Source organism: Channa argus, chromosome 5 (genome assembly GCF_033026475.1).
Source record: "Channa argus isolate prfri chromosome 5, Channa argus male v1.0, whole genome shotgun sequence".
Classification (NCBI taxonomy): Eukaryota; Metazoa; Chordata; class Actinopteri; order Anabantiformes; family Channidae; genus Channa; species Channa argus.
Window position 1 is genome coordinate 28883673 of NC_090201.1, and position 19941 is coordinate 28903613.

At 40.4% G+C, this 19941-nt stretch overlaps 1 protein-coding gene and 1 long non-coding RNA gene across 3 annotated transcripts; one reads left to right on the plus strand and one right to left on the minus strand.

Moving 5' to 3' along the window:
- Nucleotides 1-5852: 5852 nt before the first annotated feature.
- Nucleotides 5853-12362, minus strand: LOC137127371 (uncharacterized). Its single transcript, XR_010914415.1, has 3 exons — nt 12206-12362; nt 8104-8240; nt 5853-7901 (listed from the first exon to the last, which is right to left on the minus strand). It is a non-coding gene; the product is annotated as an uncharacterized lncRNA (long non-coding RNA).
- A 1958-nt stretch (nt 12363-14320) lies between these two features.
- On the plus strand, nt 14321-19762 carry eif6 (eukaryotic translation initiation factor 6). 2 transcript variants are annotated; one of them, XM_067504081.1, is made up of 7 exons: nt 14321-14422; nt 14722-14857; nt 15351-15436; nt 15649-15824; nt 16945-17121; nt 17729-17913; nt 18662-18805. In XM_067504081.1, exons 2-7 carry the CDS (start codon nt 14751-14753, stop codon nt 18669-18671), a joined length of 741 nt encoding a protein of 246 aa, XP_067360182.1. In that variant the 5' UTR covers nt 14321-14422; nt 14722-14750; the 3' UTR covers nt 18672-18805. The 2 variants fall into 2 exon arrangements, with proteins under 2 accessions (XP_067360182.1, XP_067360181.1); XM_067504080.1 differs by lacking the exon at nt 17729-17913 and having other exon boundaries at nt 18662-19762.
- The last annotated feature ends 179 nt before the right edge of the window (nt 19763-19941 follow it).

Consider the following 19941-nt stretch of genomic DNA (forward strand, 5'->3'; position numbering starts at 1 on the left):
CCTCGCCCTCCACATCTCTCCCTTTAATCCTACTGTCCTCCCTCTGTCTCTTCTCAATGTCCTCTTGTAATTCTCCCTGTCCATCTGGCTTCTCTTTCAGATCATATTCTCCTCTGTCCATCTGTCCTGCTCTATATCCCTCCACACTTACTTCATCTGTCCTTACACTTTTTAGGTTCAGCATCACTAAGATTCTTACTTGAAAACATCATCTGCATCCAGTTTGCGTAACACACGCGGATGCTTGTCCACGTACGGGAATTCAGCTACCATTTAAGATTTAACTAAAGAGTTTCATCGATGCTGTGGAGCTTGTAATTTTGTCACTAGTGCCAAGATTTTCTGTTTTCTTAAGCTCTGAAGAATCGACATTCAACAAATCTAAACACACCTTGGTACTAAAAACCATCTAATATTGAGTTTCACCCAGCTGTCACTTTGACAATGTCAAATTAAGATTTGATGGAACAAGTGATTACAACACTTTCCTGGACATTGTAAATAGCTGCCAGATGGCAACATGTGAAGTTATGGAGTAGATTAAGGCACAAAGCAGGTTTAATGCAGGGCTCACATTTTTTCACCCTCTTTCAAAAACAGCAGCACCGCAGTTGCTTTATTCACCTGCTGCTCATTTAAATGTCATTAACTTTCCAAAACGACTCATAATGGTTCATTCAGAGGACATTCAGCTCCCCACAGGGGTTTTGGAGACCCCCATCTGTGGCCTCCCACCTCAGACTGGAAATTACAATGGTAGAGCAGCTTAGGACGTCGCCAGTGAGTCACAGTTTGTCTATTCCAGGTGATTTTTATCCTTCCTTGAATAGTTGTGAAGAGCCTTCAGCTTTATTATTCACATTGTGAACTGTGCACAGTCACTTGACTCCGTACATTTAAGGCACATAACGTGTCTAACCTCTCACTGCCTGCTCCTCCTCCCTTTGTTCTTGTCCTCACTCCTTCAGCTTTTGTACCTTATTCACAGAGCTCTGTGTCCCGCAGTAATTGAACGTGTTCACGCAGCATATCTGTGCAATTACTCGCTGCTGTCGAGAGCAATTCAGCACAAATCAATGTCGTTCAATATCCTACAGCGCTGTTTTGGCTCAGTGGGAAAACGCATATTTGTTTCTTGAAGGTGTAGGCTACACCTCCTCCACACAACAAGACTTTCTGCTTCTTTGTACCTTGAGGCTTGTGCAGCCTCTGTCTGCTGTTGGGGAGGAGTGGGAGGCTTGGTCCAGTGAGTCTGTGGGAACATGAATGTCGATCCAAAGAAAATTACCTATAGGCACAACTTGTCCTTGTCTCCGTGTTTCCGTAGCTCGCATCTCTTGGTTTGGACAGAGCTGCTAACGATAGGAGTTTGATCAAACTTGGAGTAAAATGGAAAAGTTACGTTCCCACAGGGGGACGTCCAGCATTTTAAAGGCTCGTGTACAGGAGCTTTTATTTAATGTGCATCAGCAATTCATTCGTTGTTTTCATTTATTATATCCAAAGTGACAAATTCAGATTCAGCTTGTTTTGCCATTTTAAAAAATCTATCCTGTTCAAAAAGCTGGAACCAAGACGTGTTTGGGATTTGGGTTTCAAAGGTTAAAGCAATTAATCAGTTATCAAAATACATTCAAATTAATATTCTGTCAGTCACTGATTCATTCAGTCACATGGATTGAATGAATATTAATTTCCTCCCACAGTCCAAAGACATGCATGTCAGATTGACTTTAAACTGTCTGTCTGTAGTGTGGCTGCGTCCACCTGCCCAATGCCAGCTGGGTAAGAGACGCCACCTTTAACAGGAAAAGCTGGATGATAACTGGCTGTTCGTTCAAAGCTGCCTAATAATTGATAGGAGCCGCAAAGGTTTGTGTAAATTAAACGGAAACGGACTCACTGATCTGTAGCCTTTACTCATTCAGAAAAGCTCGTTTTTTTATTGTTTATCTTGATACCACTGTGCAGGTCAGGCTGACCTGCGTATGCACGTATGTATTTCTCTGCTACAACTTTGATTGATGACAAACGCTTGATGTTTTCTGCTCGTGTGCTCATCTCAGACAAAACCGGCAAAAAGAGGGAAGGTGCTTTGTGTTCAGGCTGCTGTCGGCTGCGCGGCGTCTCTATTAGATGCAGCTGCAGCTCCAGGCGAGTTGCAGGTTTTTCATCGTTGTTTTGTCACCGTGTGATTTAACGTGAGAGATGATGGAATAAGAAAGATGTACAGTAGTTTGAGTGTATTCTAACTCTAAGAGTGGTGGGAGATGGGTGGGGGGGCAATTCATTGAGCAAACAAGGTGTTTCCATCCCACTCTCATGGTCGCTGTTGCTGAACCTCAGTGCTTCTATCAGGTTCGTACTGTAGACCTCTTCAGTAACACAGGTCTCAGGATGTTTCCCTGCATGAATTAATGCAGATGAATCATGAATTCCTGGATGAATTCCTACAATGTTTTTTGTGATAAGTTCCTACTTGAGGGATCATCAATCCAGAGATGTTGCTTTATGCACTGATACACCACCATGTTACTAAATTGTGATTTCTTATGAAGTTGCCATCATTTCGCGTAGTTCTCTGCAGCTCCGAACAGCTGTGCAGTATTGCAGTAACGTACTTGTGGACATGCTGTACTGCTTGTTCGATATCCAGCAGCATGATTTTCCTTCAGCAGCCTCCTGGTGGTTTTTGGATTTGTGTTTGTATAGAGAATCTGTGAGTCACAAACACAAGTTGGGGTTTAATAAAACATTTTTTATTGCAGCTTTGGGATTTGCAGCATTGATTTGATCAGCACTATTTCAGTCCCCTGCAGTAGGAGAACATCCTGCTCACTCGACTAATTTGTCAGATTGCTCCTGATACATGATTTGGGGGGTCGTGCAGGGTCCATACACTGTAATCCTTTCACCAAAACAAAGTATTTTTAAAAGAGCTTATGAATGTGGCAGCAGGAGTTCATGATGCATCTGCATAAAAATGAATTGTGCATTAATAAAACATAACTGAAGTATGTGATTTACGCCCTCATCGTAAAGTTTTACCAGCTTTACTTCTTTTTATGGCAAGAGGCTGAATCTCTGGATGTGGATGTTATCGGCTCCTTCTGCTGAAGCTTCACAGCTTTTTGCAGTTTGGTTTAGTTTAATTTTGTGTTTTTGCCGTCGAAGCTGGTCAGATGTTGCTTTGACGATCAATGACTTCTGTTCTCACTTCAGTCTCATCAGGATACAGAGGTTGGTTAAAGGACACTTGTTGGAGATTTTACAAAAGGCGACAGATTATTGAATCTTTACAAGGGGGTTGTTGAACGGATTAAAGTTTTGATGTGTGTTACCTGGAAAACAACGTGCACATTGAATCGTATGTTCTGCAGTGCAGTGACACCATGTTTCTTTATGCCTCTGGGAAAAAAGTCTGGAACTGTTTGTATATATTTACTGAGATTAACAGAAGATCAGCGTATTTCAGCAGATGTCTGTGGAAATGGAAGGAGGGAAAACGTACTGTAGGGTTTAACTTGTTCACATTGCTTATGGATCACATACAGACAACATATATGTACATGAGATTTCTAGCTGTGTGGTGGACGAAGTCTGTCCTCAGCTCTTCAGTTTGAAACATATTTATTCAGCTGGTACTTGTCACAGAGGGCGAAGGGTCCTCTGACTGTTTGCCTCTATGCTGGATGTTATACACACACCTGGGAGAAACTGGAGCAAGCTTCATTAATTCTGCTGTTTTGGATTTGTCCAAACCTGCCACAGTTCATTCTTTGTCTCCTACCTCCTCTTCAGCCATTTCACACAACTTATTGGACGTCCACCGTGCATTAGCTTGAATTTAAAAGAGGAGGGGTCGTTGCCACTGTGATGGGCGGATAAGTAACGCTGCAGTTTAGATTTTTGCAGTCCCCTCATTAAAGGAGCTTGGTGCCATTTTGTCCCAGGTCTGGTGACGTTCCGGTGGCTTTGGACAACAGTGAGTTGCCTTTAAAGGTTGACTTAGTTATCGATATCACCACTGTCAAACCGAGGTGACACCTGCCAGAGATGGTGCGGCTCAAAAAAACTGATCTGCACCACAATGCAGCAAAATGTCTTAATGCTTATTGTCTTTTAGTCATACAAAGGTGGAGAAAACAAAGGTTTTACAGGTTCTAATTATCTTAAATTATAGCGAGAGCGGATGTGTTTAATTGTTTTAATATGAAACACAAGATGAATGAAATGTGAAAAAACTGAACTGTTAAAGTGTCCGGTGACCAGCCAGAGTCTCTGTTATGTGCAGATCTGATCCAAAGTTTATCTGCATATACAAAAATGATGATCACCTGACAGAGTTGCTCTTTAGGAAAATGATGGAACCTGAAAAATCAAACTGAATGTAGCTACATGAACATGTTGAGGTTATTTTTCACGGTTCTTGTTACCTCCAGCTGCACTGAAGCCAACAACTAGCAGGTCTCAGATTTCACGTTTTCAACACAAACCTTGCACACTGTCCACAGGTTGCACACCTGCCAGTCTCTGATACATACGTGGTGACACGACTACACACTACTTGCGCCACCTTTAGTGAGCACCTCTGGCAGCTGTTACTGTCCATTTGGAGCGTGGTGTCCCGTGGCTGAGTCTTCCTTTGACTTGCCTGTTGTTGCCTTTAGTTTCTAATGTTTCTTAAAACATAATCTATGTAGATGAATGAAAACATATCAAAGTTAGTCTGAGCAGACTTATATAAGTTATACTGAGGTTCTTTGGATAATATCCCAGCTACTACTTCTACGGAGATTTTATCAGATATAGCTTTAAAAAGAGACTTGATTTCGTTTTCTGTAAATACAGTTGGATTTTTGTTTGGCTTTGGGTTTTTGTTTTTTGATGAGGGTTTTTTGATGGGTTCATTATAAAATCAAAAGGAAAAAAATCTGGCTCACTTCTTTACATGCAAATTGACGCAACCTTTTTGTTTGTGGATTTTTTTGTAGTCCTATCTGGTGGGATATCAGATATCAGCTTGTGTAAATAGAAAGAGCGACGGACACTTTTGAAAAGTTTTGTATTTTTATTTCTCTCTTATTTAAGATGAAAGTCATCATCCTTTGCACATGATATACAGTTTTTATGATGATGCTTTAATGAGATGGGCATGTTTATGTTCACAACTTGAGAATTTTATTCTATAATTGCAGTTTTATTTCTAATGGAAGAAAGGTTTATTATTTAAAATGTTACCACGACTGGAACAGATGTTTTTTCTACCTTTGGTTTGGTTTTTCTGTCCCACACCAATTATATAACAATTACACCATGTTCTGTTAACAATGAAATGTCAATAAAAGTGAAAAATGCATTGTCTAAGATGTGTTCTTCATTGAGTGGATCACACACCTGCTATTAATGTCATCTGCTCAAATACTTTGAGACGTGTTCACCTTTTCTCCAATATGTGATTCTGATTTTAGCCATTTTTCCTTAAAAAAAATTCTGTTCCTTTCCAGACATTTACCTCCTGTAACATGCTGAGTGTCCTTATTTCAGTGTGACGTACTGTCATTAGCTTTGACGTACATCAGGAATCCAATCAGAAATGGCAGAAAGGAGATGCTCCAATCAACTGCACAACATTCCTGAGAATCCTCGCACTTTGAGATACTGAATCACAGTGACACAGTGGCACGATGCAAACAGCAGCTGCTAACAGCTAATTCGTATGTGTTAAGTGGTGTCAGTTTGTCTAAATGTGAACAAATGCAGGAGAAACAAGGCCACAGCTGGATGGCACAGCTAACAAACTGGCTGCTAACAAAGGATTCATCTTCCCCTCAAAAGCCACAAATCACAGGAGCTGTAACTGCAGTTTATTATCCAAACTGAACCAAAACAAATGAATGACACAAGTCATATAGATGTTGTCACGTTGCATCTCTTTAACACACAATATCTTCTCTTTGTCCACTATACACACATTAGCCCCAGGGGGGTGTTTGACTTGAGTTGAGCCAGTTTTTATCTGTGGGCACAGACTTGATTCCCTGAGTTACATAACGGCCTTTTGCTTTCTCTACTTTAATTTACAGAGAAACTCATGAGCTGAACAAAATGAGTCATAAAATCCATATGATGGTAGAAATACTGCCTCTATTTTACAATTTGAACAATGATACACGATTGTTTATACGATTCAAATCACTGATCAAACCTGACAATCGACCTACAATGTCTGCTCACTTTTTGTCTCTTATACAGGAAGAATATTTGTATCCCACTTATTACTGTGAATGTCCCCTAATGTTATCGCTGGTTGTCCTCTTAGTGTGAGACAACAGAGACACACACAAAACAAGAGAAAACACACAGCTGAAATGGGCTTTTCATAGAGGTTTTACAGCTTTCAACTAATTTCTGCAAGTCCATTACCAGTTCTGGAGCATCTGTGAGATTATGTGCGTTCTAAATCTACCAGATGTGCATAATAAATCTGCCTTGTGGTATTTTGCTGAATCACCACTTTAGGGATATATATGCACGTCCTGTGGTGATATGCAATATGTTCAACCACCTGCCCAGTAAAGCCCCTGGACAGACAATTTCAGAGCGATTTAATGTGCCACTTGGAGTTTTCTGTTAAAGAGGCCAAACTGATCATTAGGTCAGAGGTGCCAGAAACCAGAAAGCAGATCTGACTAAGGTTCAGGGCCGATTCAGTGGAAGCATCTCTGAATGAAACGTGTTGTTTATGACAAAGGGCTCCACATGGTGTCTAACCACACTCATAAAGAGACAAAAACCTCATTAGCTACTTTAATTATCGTGCACATTAAACACATTTATTTCAATGTTGAAAATGAAAAATACTGGAAATACAAAGAAAATCTTTAGTGCGCAAATCAACAACTGATTTGGCTCAAGTTCAAACCTCAATAATTCAGTGAGCTGTCAGTAGAGGGATTTTAATAAGCCACACATCAAATATTAGACAGCAAATAAAGAATACTGTGCATTTATAATTAGTTTGGTGACTTCTGCTGTGGTAACACAACATGTTCAAAACAAAGCCTCTTTATTCCACTTCTGATAGTAACTTAAAAATGCTTCTTTATCTCATCTTTTCTAGCCCCCGATTATATTTTGATGGAGGTCAGTTTGTGTTCAGAGCAGACTGCTTCCTGATTATTAACCTTTACTAAATGTGGGACTGGACATAAAATCCATACCCCACACAATATTACCCAGTTTCCACTTTCATGGCATTGGTGCATTTGTTTGAAGCATTTTAACAAAACACATCTTCACAAGGACCTGCAGCCTCCAATGGTCGAGTAATTGTGTGCTTCAGATTATTTTATAGCAGATACTTTGTTTTATGGCACAGATCTGCTGTTCTGTAACTGCATGTGGAGAACTTATGGGATTTTACACATTTAGTTTGGGGGGGTGCAAGTTGAAACACTTTCTTTGTTAAGAGTTTATGGAAAATGTTAAGGATAGAAAGCCGCTCAGTCGCCGTCCAATAAAGCCAGAGTGTTAATGAGAAAAGTCCCACCAGCTGAACACGGAATACAAGAGCTCACATTTTTCACACAGTGATTTTCTCTCTGTAAGGTCCAGCTTAGACAGAAGCCCCATCGATGAGAGCTCCACCCGTCTTTAACTCTTCATCAACATTGAAGACCACTCCTACAAGCAGGGTTTGTGAATGCAGCATCTGGTCTCACAGGACAACCCAGACTCAGCCCCGAGGTTTTGCACCTCCTCGCTCAGTCGTCATCACATTAACATCTTCTGTCCTGTACCAGGATCAGTTTAGTACCAGTTGGTGCACGTGATCATGAAACACATGTTGTCCACCTTCCTGTTTCCCATCCTGCACTGGGGCAGCTCTCCTTGGGTGTCTGTAGAACACAGTGCAGAACAGAGATATTTAAATAACATCAAAAGGACAGGAACTAAGTGGAAAATTAGTAAAGTGACCCTTTGTGCTGAAGTGGGGGGTTATTTGATCATATCATTACGTCTTTTTAAATCAGAAAGCCCAGCTGTCAGATTAATGTAGGAAGTACTTGTACTCAGTGTATATACAGTAAATGTACACACTTTCTTGTTGACCTTCAGAAGCAGCAGACTGTGTGCTGTCAGTACTGGAACCAGTTTGGGGTTTTTCAGTCTCCTCTTCTCTCTTCTCACTCGTCCCCTCGTGGCTCTGGCCCCCTCCCATCATCAACCAGTCAGACCTGGACACAAACACACAGGTGGTCACGAGTCCCACCCTGCCCCACCTGTACTGCAGGTTCACACACACCTGGGTTCTGATGCCAGGTCACGTTTAGAAGCTATTTTTAAAAAAGCTAAACTCTCTTTTGTTTTCAGCTGGTAGAGTATCAGTGTAAAAACCGACACTCCTATGGCTTTAATCACAGTTTACTGACAGTAAGAAGAAACTAAGTCAGCTTAAAGTTTTAAGAACATTTGTTAACATGGTCTGTGGACTAAAAGGTGCAGTGTCACAGCGTTACATGATGTGTCTGCTGGTCCAGACACGGACACATGAAAAGATAAAGACACTGCATCCAGATGTGTGTAGCTGTGAGTGAAATGAGATGGAATGGACACAGATAGAAAGGCTGTGATAGAGGGAAGAGCGATGCAGACAGAGAGAGATCACGGCCTCCCCTGGTTATCGGCTCGGACATCTCTAATCCTGCCCGGAATGATCCATCCAGGACGCCAATCCAATCAAACGCAGCACAATCAGTTTAGTGGGATCATCTTACTCTGCTTAACACTTTACACAGTGGCTGTGAGAGCTCTGAAAGCTTTCCCGATGGCCTGTAATGCATGCTGGGAAATTACAGACGTCTCGGCTTATTTTCACAGGACTTAGGACAAATTGAAACAGGATGAAAAGAGCCCAGCAGCTAATGATTTGTCTTCAACATGGACAGATTAAGAGAATATGGGCCTCTGGGCACAGACAGATAAAAGCCCCCCCAATAAAAAGAAGACCCAAAATGACTGCAAATGTTGGCGGTGTGTGTGTGTGTGTGTGTGTGTGTGTGTGTCTCCCATTTGTGTATCACATTGTACGTATTTTGTGCCACTCTGTTTCACCTTTATGGCCGTTTTGCTTTTTGTTTCGGTGTTCGGGTCATTTTGTGGCCATTTTATTCAGCAGTGTTTTAGTATTGTTGCTTGAATAACATTTTTTAAAATAATAATTTTAAAGGTGATCAGAATAGTTGATTAGTGTTGTGTGGACCTACTAATCAATTAATGGGCTAATTGTTAGAATCGTAGTGTCCAGTACAGTCACAGGTAAAAAGCTAAAATGGTAAAAGTTACATGTTTTGTCCAGCAGAGATTCTTTTGTCTTGTAACATCATACTAGTTTTTGGAGTCTACTTATTAGCATCCTGATCATTTGCAGTGTGGTCTCGCTGTTCAGAGGCTTGTTACATGATGTGTTTGCTGGTCCAGACACACACTCATGAGCCAAACGCTCGTGGGCTGCTGGGACATTTCTGTCACTGACTCTGGAATAAACAGGAACAAAATGCAGCTGAATATTTTCACACTGATTTCATTTACAGCACAGTAACAAATGGAGACTGGACCCAGTGTCAGTACACTGCAGAAGTAATGGCCGCAGTAAAACCTGGAAAACGCCTTATTAAACGACAAATTAACTGCCTCACAAACGTGTGGCGACTGTGGGTTTGGGGCCAAGTCAATGTGATCATTTTCACATCGGTGTTGATTAGGGGCCGAGGCTGTGCTCCACACATAAATCTAACGTGGGAGGGGGACCTTCTGCTGGAGGAACATAAAACTTTCCCCACAGCGGAGCAGGAAGCAAAGTATGTGACCTCAACTGTGAACCTGCTGCTGCTGCGTTTCATAAGTTACAAACAGTGAAGCTGAGGGGTCGTCTGCATCAGGAGGTCTTCCTGTCACCTATGTGGCTGTAAGTGAAGTCCTCTGTTTATGGCTCCTATTATCAGAGCAGCACATCCACTGCAGTAAATCTACTCTATTCTGTTTTTATTTTCTATCTTTGTGGTCATTTTTTCATCTCTATGGAGGTTTTGTTTCATATCTTTTGATATGTTTCCATTGTTTCTGGCCATTTTGTTTCTTTATGCTCCACTTTCATTTTTAATCTCTTTACAGTGTTTTGTTTACTTCTTTATGGTCATTCTGTGTTGACTGTGCCGTTTTGTGCAGGTTATTTAATCATGTCTTGTCATTGTAAAAGCATCTCACCGTGGTTGCTTTGTCTCTTTTTGTGATGATTTCAGTTGTTTTGTGTCATTTTTGGTATTTTTTGGTCGATTATGTCTTTTTCATTGTTATGCGTCTGGACATTTTTATCTTTTGCTGCTTTGTGTCGACTTCATGGTTGTTTTGGGGTTATTTTGTAGATCTAATGCAGCTCATTGTGAACATTCGTTGTCTTTCTTTGGTTTGATTGTTTTCTAACACACCGTGTTAATTTTGTCATCCTTCTATAATTTTATCTTTGTTTTCTGTTGTCTTTTCTATCTCTTTGGTAGTTTGGCATCAACGTGAGATCTCTAACAGCACAAATGGAAAAGATAAGTGGTATAACAAGTTAATCAGCGCTACACAGGCTTCATTCCTGAACTGAAGAGCATCTCAATCACCATTCAGTGCAGTTGCCTCACTTCCCCTTCCCAGCATCTGTGGAGAACAAGCCACCGTTGGAGAGAAAGACGAGCTAAATATAGCTCCCCTCCCCTTCTCTCAGACATTGTTTTGTTTCGACTTGTGCGCCTCCTTATCTCGGCTGATGGCCTCTTCAGTTGGAAATAAACGCCATCTGTCTTTTCCTCTCTGAGGATTCTCAAGCCAACACAAAAACTACATGTGACCCACAGTGAGCAGCTGCAGCCTTCACTTCAGCTGCTCTGTTATTCACTTCTTCCTCTCTCTTCCCTTCTCTTGTGTGACTCAATAGCCAAGTCAAAGGTTGGTAGTTTGAGGACTGAGGACAACGTAACTGGCAACAGCCTGAGTTCAGGATACGTTAAGTTTCTACCAAACAGTGTGTATTTCACTTCTCTTTCTTAAAGTAAATTAAACACTTGCAGCACGAGTGGAGTTCACCTGCTAGGAAATAATTAAGAAAAATACTCTCGCACCAGCAGCTTAATTACTCCCTGTTTATATTATTGACTCAACTAAAGTGAGAGTGAGTTTGCCTCTGTGTTAGTTTTCACCCACTTTAAGGAATTAATGTCACTAAATCAGAACTGCATGTTATCAGCTGATGGATGTCAAACTGTCCATCTGATATAGCAGGATAAAGGACAGCTGGAACAATTAATCAGGATAATCAATAGGGTGAGGAACAGAAAATTAGGTTTGTCTTTTAATTAAAAATCATTTTAAGCAAACATCTGCATGTCCAGTTTGTATTCTTATATTTGCTCTGGTATTAATACTGTACCAGAGTCCAGTATTACTCGGGATTAAAGTTCTAAATTTAGTTAAACTTTGAAAATGGAAATAATCATTATCTACTAATCTATATCCAATGGCGTGAGACATAAATCTGGATGAATTACTAAACTGACCAGGCAAAGATCACAGGTTCCCGGAGACACATGGGTCTGTGCCTGTATGTAACATGACAGCGCATGTTTCTTATTTAAATTGGAACAAATTTGGACAAAAACACAACAAACCAAAATGCAAAAATACCCACATAAGGCGCCATATGACCAAACATACAACAAAAGACCAAAGACTAATTTAGTAGAAAAAGATTAAAAATGCCAAAGAAAGACGCTACATGAATCGACCAAAAACAGATGTGAAACGACACAAAATGCCAAATAAGCTGAACTAAAAGCCTGCTACAAAAAGTCTCACACTTCATTATCCCCACAAGATGCAACACGAACAAACAACTAGTTTGTCCCTGATTTAAACTGGATGTGAACAGTTTAAATCACGCAGACTTTCATTAAAACGATCCCTGCACATTCAGGGGGAAACTGTGCTGTTACTAGTTGTTACTTCGTGTCCAGACTGTGGCCTTATCTCGACCACAGACCGAATCCACCTCCGGGGTCTGAAAACGTCCGGCAGGTTTACACACAGGGAGCGGGGAGGACTGTTAGCTGCTGTCAGGAAGAGAATTTAATTTAATCCCACCTAATCGACCCCCACGTACCCCCGCGAGGCCCGTTCGTCTCTGTCGGCCGCCGGGTCCGATTAGCTCGCTGTGTTTCCAGGCAGAGTTGGTTCAGAACGACGTGTGTGCGGAGCTACTTCCTACAAAGATCGTTTCTGCATAACAGAGCAATCCCTCCGCGCCGTAGAGCAGGACCAGCTACAGTCTGGCGCTGTGAGGAGGAGAGTAAGTGAGCTGCCAGGATGCTGGATCACTCTTTGGTGTAAATAATAAACGTTTTGTGTATTGTTTCTATATTGTTATTGGATTGTATTCTATATTGTTTTCCAATGTTTATCATGATATCCTTATCTTGGATACAAAGCAGAATTAACAATAAAGTACCCAGTTTTTTTACCCACATGCATTTATTTGGCAGCTTTGGGGGCCTGGTGGCTCAGTGTAGACCCTTGGGTTGGAATGCAAAACCCCACCAGGTGTGGCCCCACCCAGGCACCAAAGGCCACCTTGGTGACAGTCCCAAGCCCTGATAAAATGTGAGGCTGCCAAATCAACATGTGGACCACATGTGGCGACCCCTGAAAGGACACGCAAAAGGCGTCGATCATTGATTTATTCGACAGCTTCAGTGACTAGTTGGTTTGCAGTTTTGTAATAGCATACACAATGGAATAACCTAATAAAGCAGTATTAGTATGTTTAATTATGGATTACACCTGTAACTACATGAATTAGACTAAATAAATATAAGCTCCTCCTTTATAATGCAGTACAATGCATATTTTACAGAACTGGGCCACACTATGAGCCAAACTAAAGAGTACTTTTATTTTTGGTGTCCTACATGATAAAAAAGAGCTTCAAGACTTTGACTTGTAAAAGAGTATTTCTACAATGTGGCAGTTATACTTTGACTTTGACTGGAGTGAAAACAAAGGTTGGAGATCGACAAAAACAGGGAGGAGTGATACCTCTTGTTCTCTTTAAATCCACTCTGTCTCCTTCTCCTCGGGTTCGCCCCCCACCCCCCACCTGCTATCGTGACGTCACACAGGTGGACCGCTAATGGCCATGTGTCAACAAACTGACGTCACACGGATCAGCTGATGTGATTGGCTGAGACCGTCTGTCTTGCAGGAGCACAGAGGAGCAGGTCGGCAACAGCTGCAGTTGCTATGCAGATTTATAGAACAGGGAGGAAGGTTTGGAGACGTTTCCTTTTTGATGGCCAGTGCACGCGCACCGATACACGCATCCGTACACACAGAGCATTTGGGCTCAAATGAGAAAAGAAGGAGGGAAGCAGCTGACGTGAGGAGAAAAATCTCTAAAGTCAGGAAATTAGGTTAAAACCGAGAAGTGACAGACTTTATTTTTTCAATTCTGTTTATTAATGTTGAAGACTTTGAGGCTGAGGGAGTATCAATGTGAAGTCTAGTACAAGTCTAATACAAATGTACAAATGTGTATATATATATATATATATATATATATATATATATATATATATATATATATATATATATATATATATATATATATATATATATATATATATATATATAATTTATTTTTTTACGTTTTTTTATGTTTTAAGAAAATCAAATAAAGAAATATCACAATAAGAAATACATACAGAAATGAATAATTACTCAGTATTTACAGTCACAGTAGTCTGTGCTGCTAAGTACATTTACATAAGTATTGTTCTTAAAGAACGAAAACTTTCAGTGATTTGTACTGAAATTGTTCTTTTAAAATTTCTGCGACATTATACTTACATTTCCTGGACAACTTTTCAGTGACAGATTACAGTGCAACGTTTACTGATCCCTGATATGAAATTCACAAGCTACCCAGTTATATATGTGGTATTTTAATGAACCATAAACCAGCACTCGGGCTCCATCGTTATCAGCTGTAAAAGTACAGAAAAAGACGTGTAATGTATCAATCATTCACTTATGTGAAATAAGACATTCTCCATAAATTCTTTTACTTTTAGTGTTTCTAGTCGCCTTTTTAGTGCTAATATATTTTATGTTAACTTAAGTGACATTTTGTAGAGCAATAGGCAACGAACATAAAATATATGTACAAGAAAATCGTACATGAAATCGTTCTTAAAAACAAACGTTAAAAAAATGCTTCAATGACGTTTTGTACGTACGTATATGCGTCATCACGTTTAAGCTGAAGCGGACACGTGAAGAAAAGAACTAGCACGCTTGTCTGAGGGCCACAAACTTTGCCGAGGTAATTTTTTAACTTATCACCAAATAATGGCAGTAATGTTAAAAGTGAGGCAAGTGAGTTATTCTGAAGCTGTTTGTTTATAAAACGTGTGTTAATCTGTGAAGTTTGTCTCTCGCGCTGGTGAACGATGACTTTTGACAACTAGCTAGCTAAGTTAGCCCGCTAGCTTCCATACAACCGAACTGTCGTATGTGAGCAACTCGTAAATAACCGAATGAAACTCAGCTCATGTTGTGTTTGTTAGTGGCTCGTAACCGCTGTTAAAGCCCAATGCTGTTCAATATTTTGCGCTTTTTCAGGATCAGAATCAACCTTTGCCTCCGTCATCATGGCTGTGCGAGCGTCGTTTGAGAAAAACAACGAGATCGGATGCTTCGCCAAACTAACCAACACATACTGCCTGGTAGCTATTGGGGGCTCTGAGAACTTTTACAGGTACAGTTTTACCTCCTTACACACCCGTCACGTTATTTTAGTTCATGTCGGTTTGTGTCGTGTGGAGGTTAAAGGTTACCATCCACAGAAACCCGTAGCTGATGTCATCAAGGTGTAACCTGTGTCGGCTTCAATGGCATGAAGTTCTGTCACCACAGATTTAGAAACAAGGAAGAAACCAACAATAGTGATGTAAATGTAAACTAGATTTTAATTTGAGGCTACATATTCTGATTGGTAGTAGTGCAAGAAAGCTTAAAGTCTTTTTAAGTCAAAGAAGTAATACCACGTTGGAGAAACTGTAGTTACCTGTTGGTATGTTACGTCTATGGTCAAATGAAACTTTGTGTTCACATCGTCAGCTGTTGAATCCATTTGGAAGCAAAACCAAATAACTTTAATATTTATGTGAAGGACTTTTTGATGAACTTGTGAAAGAACAGACAGTTTAACAGTTATTGAAATAAATAAAATGTTGTTTGTGTGACCACAGTGTTTTTGAAGGGGAACTATCAGAAACCATCCCGGTGGTTCATGCGTCCATAGCAGGCTGTCGTATCATTGGAAGGATGTGTGTGGGTGAGTTAGGACCTTTCTTCTTCTTTCTTTCTTTCTTTCTTTTAATGGTTGAATCTTTCCATTGTTTGTTCACCACACTCCTCTTTTCTTTACATCAGCACAACCGATCAAACTGATACGATGACTTAATGTTTTGGAAGGTTTATTAGGATCCTTCTCAGCTGCAAGGACACTTGTGTTTCTGATGATTTTCCTGTTTGTCCTTTGATCAGGAAACCGTCACGGCCTTCTAGTGCCAAACAACACCACAGATCAGGAGCTGCAGCACATTAGAAACTGTCTGCCAGATGCAGTAAAGATTCAGAGAGTTGAGGAGAGGCTCTCTGCTCTCGGTAACGTCATCGCCTGCAACGACTACGTAGCGCTGGTCCACCCTGACCTTGACAGGGTAAGAAACACATATACATTTTTTCTCCTCAGCTAGTATTTACATTTGAGTGCTTGCTGATTCCAAGTACCAATCTGTGCTTCTAGTATAAGTTCCTGGACAATAGAATACCCATCAATCCTTTGCAGTTAAGCAAATCCCACCAGAATGGAAATTCTCGCACATTCATCTGTCAAAACAAATATTATGGCAACCAGTGTGTAATGAACAGAGCAACTTTTGCTAAGAAGAACAAAAAAGAAAAGGGGGGAAAAAAGGTCCAAAGCACAGATTTAGGGTGAGAGCCAGTAAGAAGAAGTGTGGACAACATGGACTGTAGAGTCTCCACAGGAATATGAAGGTAGTAACATAAAATAAAAACAAAGTGAACTTCAGTTAATGTTCTAGTTTTTTATATATATATATATATATATATATATATATATATATATATATATATAAAACCTGTTGTTCTAACGACAGTCGCCAATAATAAAAATTGTATTTAAAATATTGTTGAGAAAAACAGCATTTGTGTCCAGCTTTACTATGGTTTATGTGCAAGGCCCAATAAACATGTCACCTAATTCTTAGGTGGAACTTGTTCCACTGTCTGGGAGCTAAAAAATAGGAAAAAACATTATCTGTCTTATGTAGAATGTGGAGTTAGACCTCAAAAGACCTCAAAAAACAAAACAAAGTGGAGTCACAGCATCTAAAAAAATCAATAAACTTTAAACAAACCAGAAGCCTGGACTGCAGAGAGCTGCACCAACTGTAGTAATAAATTCTCAGCTGTATTGTTAAGCACATTGGTTTAACCTGCTAGTGCTTTTGATGGTGTTAATAGACTGAACAGGATGCTTGGTGCACTGATTAAGGTTGAGGTGTTTCTCAAGAACAGGAGCTGGACTGGATACCCAGACAGATTTCTTTAAAATAAATTTTGAGGAGAGATTCAATTTTGATCAGTATGCAGCTGTAGAAAGTTAAAGGCCCTTTAGCCTTTGACTGCAGCACTGCAGGGAATCCAGGCGACTAAACTCTACATACCACTGGAGCCAGAAGAACATTAGTGACACTTCAGCTGTATTTTAAATGTGGCTTATTGTTTCTTCACACGCCTCTCTCCACCATTTAGGAGACAGAGGAAATTATTGCAGACTCTCTTAAGGTGGAGGTTTTCCGTCAGACGATAGCAGAGCATGTTCTGGTTGGCTCCTACTGCGCGTTCAGTAACCAGGGAGGCCTCGTCCACCCGAAGACATCTATAGAAGACCAGGACGAGCTGTCATCTCTGCTACAAGTTCCACTGGTGGTAAGTGATAGAGGTTGAATAGTTTCATACTTTAACTGCTGCTCGGTGGGTCGGGCTGTTTCAGCAACATACTCAGTATTAAGTGCGTGGTCCTAATCTTATGGCTGATTGGTGTCGACATTATTGGGCTAAGTAGCAAAGTGGGGGAATTTCTGGAAGAGTCCTGCAAACTGAAGCCACCTTATGAGTGCTGGCTAATGGTAACATTTTAAATTCAGTTTGGGTTTTTTTTTTTTTTTTTTTTTTTTTCGTAGTGAAGAATTTTGAATCTTTTATTAAACAGAAGCAGACAAATTTATCAATAACTTAAAGTTACATTATGCAGCTTGACCAGGAGTTGGCTTTAGAGCTGAAATCTGCTCTGCTCTTCTACCTTCTGCTCCGTACTCCTCTGCAGATATTAGTCCCTATCACATAACTATATAAATAAGATTATTCTACATCTAAAATTAAAAAAAATGCATAAATTAATTACCATTGGGTAAAACACAAGGTGTAGATCCACAGTGCTGGATGACGAAAATTAAAAAGCTCCAGAAAGATTAGACGGACACAGCAGCTCTGTGAGGCTGAATGACAGCATGCTGACAGCAGACCTCCTGTTCAGGCCGGCACCGTGAACCGGGGCAGCGAGGTGATTGCTGCGGGGATGGTGGTCAATGACTGGTGTGCGTTCTGTGGCCTGGACACCACCAGTGCAGAGCTGTCGGTCATCGAGAGCGTCTTCAGACTCAGCGACACGTCACAGCCCTCTGCCATCGCCACCAGCATGAGGGACTCGCTCATCGACAGGTGAGTGTTGGCATGGTAACCCAAGTGTTACTCTGGTCATTTATTCCAAACATTCTCGCAAACACCCAAACTACTGTTGTGCACATTATCAGAAATTAATGCTACATACGATACGATTCCCCGTGTTGGTGGAGCAGCATCAGACGATCTCAGCAGCAGCTTTATATCACAGCAATAATAGTAAAAGTAATTTTTTATTACGCTGTTTCATGACTACCTGCATCTACATACCTGTCATTTCTGTGTAGTTGACAATTTGTCTCCTGTGATCTCAACGTTAATCTTCTTAAGTGTTTGTCGTGGTTTCTCTTTTTATGTTTTACATATGCAAAGTTCTTTTGGAAGAAATGGTGTTGTTGGTCAAACGTTATTAGGCCCACGTTTTTTTCCTTCAGCATGATATTTAATGCACATGTAGCTGGTACAAATGTGTCTTCATTGGAAGTTAAACTTGATTTTTAATTGATTTATCAAAGCTGATTGTGACTTTTTATTCATGTAATTTTTGTTATTTCACAAAACCTATCTGAGCCCTCAGTTATACAATAGGTGTTTATAATAATAATTGTTATTATTATTGTTTTAAGATGGGGACAGCTGCCTGTTTAATGTGCCTCCCTGCTTTTCTTCTATTAGCTTCCTCTGAATTCAAGGACTTTAAAAACCACTGTTTTTTTCACACTCGTATCCAGTTAAATCTGAAAAAAGAAGCCATCACATGTTCATCCTCCTCTTCTCTCTTTCTCAGCATGGCATAAGTCACCTCAGCAGTTTCCTGCCATTGAGGAGCTCTGCTGTAGTTCTTCTGGTCTCAAGCATGACCCCCAACAAGCGGCTGGACCTCAAGTCTCAGCTTAAAACACCATCTCCTTCCAAACAGCACAGTCAAAGCTCCCTCCTGCAGCCGTATTGCAGTCATCACTTTGTACCTTTCACATTTTGTTGAATCTGTCTGAAAGCTTTTCCTCTAGGCGTTTTAAATCAGCTTCCTGCAAGGAAATAGTAGCAGAACCGGAGGAGATAGTTTGGAGAGGCTTGAAGTGTGCTGCAGTCTGACTGTTAAAACTGTGCTGTCTGAGACTGTATGCACAGACATTAGAAAATTGGCCATAAATGTATATTTTGTTTCCAAACAGATGGAAACACTTAAAATAGTTTCTTCTGCTTTAGACTAGTGCTAAAATATATCTTAAAAACAGTGCAGTGGCAGCATCGATAAAAAAGTCACCATTGTTTAAACATAGTGTGTTGTGGATGGATCAGAATGAAAAACGGCTGTTAAGGCAGCTCTCGGGTGACAGACCCTCAGCACTTCACATCAGCCTGGAAACTTGTTTTCTCACTCAGTTACCTGCAGCGCCACAGTGAGCTGTGTGGCTGCAGGCAACAACAGAGTAAAAATCGATCTTCTGTGCTGGAGGTGTCCTGTCAGCGTCAGTGTGCTCTGTGAGGAAAAGTCTTTTAGGCTGAACTTCTTTTGTTGGCGAGGTTACAATAGTGTGATTGGCCAATACAAATGAAAACCAGGCTGAGATGTGACACTTTAGTTAATGTTCTTCATTCATTCACGTTTCACCATTGTTATTAAAAAGCAAAACCCAACAATAAAATAAATGAGTCAGATTGACCTGTTTGAGGTCACTCAATTTCAAATAATGTCTAGCAAACTGAAGATGTACAACACGCAGTTCAGTAGTTATATCAGTGTTGGGTGTTTACATTGTCACATAAACCAGAGCTGAATGTTTTACTGTAACTAATCAATGGCCTGAACTCTCTGTGCTTATTTCTTAATGAACAAACGTCTTGTTTGTCCTGTAAAATGAAATAAATCTCTTTTTATCTGTGACCTGTCGTGTGTCATGATGATGCAGCAGGATCAGAACTGCTGTGCTGAAACAATGGGGAAACCAATGGGAAGGTGGCAGCTTGTCCTGAAACCTTTTTATTTAGATTTTTGGTGTTTGCGGAGTAAAACATAAGAATTATGCATTTGCTCAACTATTGTAAGTGCAAGTATTTGCACTT

What these genes read in the sequence shown, in the direction of transcription:
- eif6 (XM_067504080.1), top strand. Translation starts at nt 14,751, where the DNA reads ATGGCTGTGCGAGCGTCGTTTGAGAAAAACAACGAGATCGGATGCTTC. An exon ending in GGCTCTGAGAACTTTTACAG is followed by an intron (nt 14,858 to 15,350) that starts GTACAGTTTTAC and finishes GTGTGACCACAG; the next exon opens with TGTTTTTGAAGGGGAACTAT. An exon ending in TCCACCCTGACCTTGACAGG is followed by an intron (nt 15,825 to 16,944) that starts GTAAGAAACACA and finishes TCCACCATTTAG; the next exon opens with GAGACAGAGGAAATTATTGC.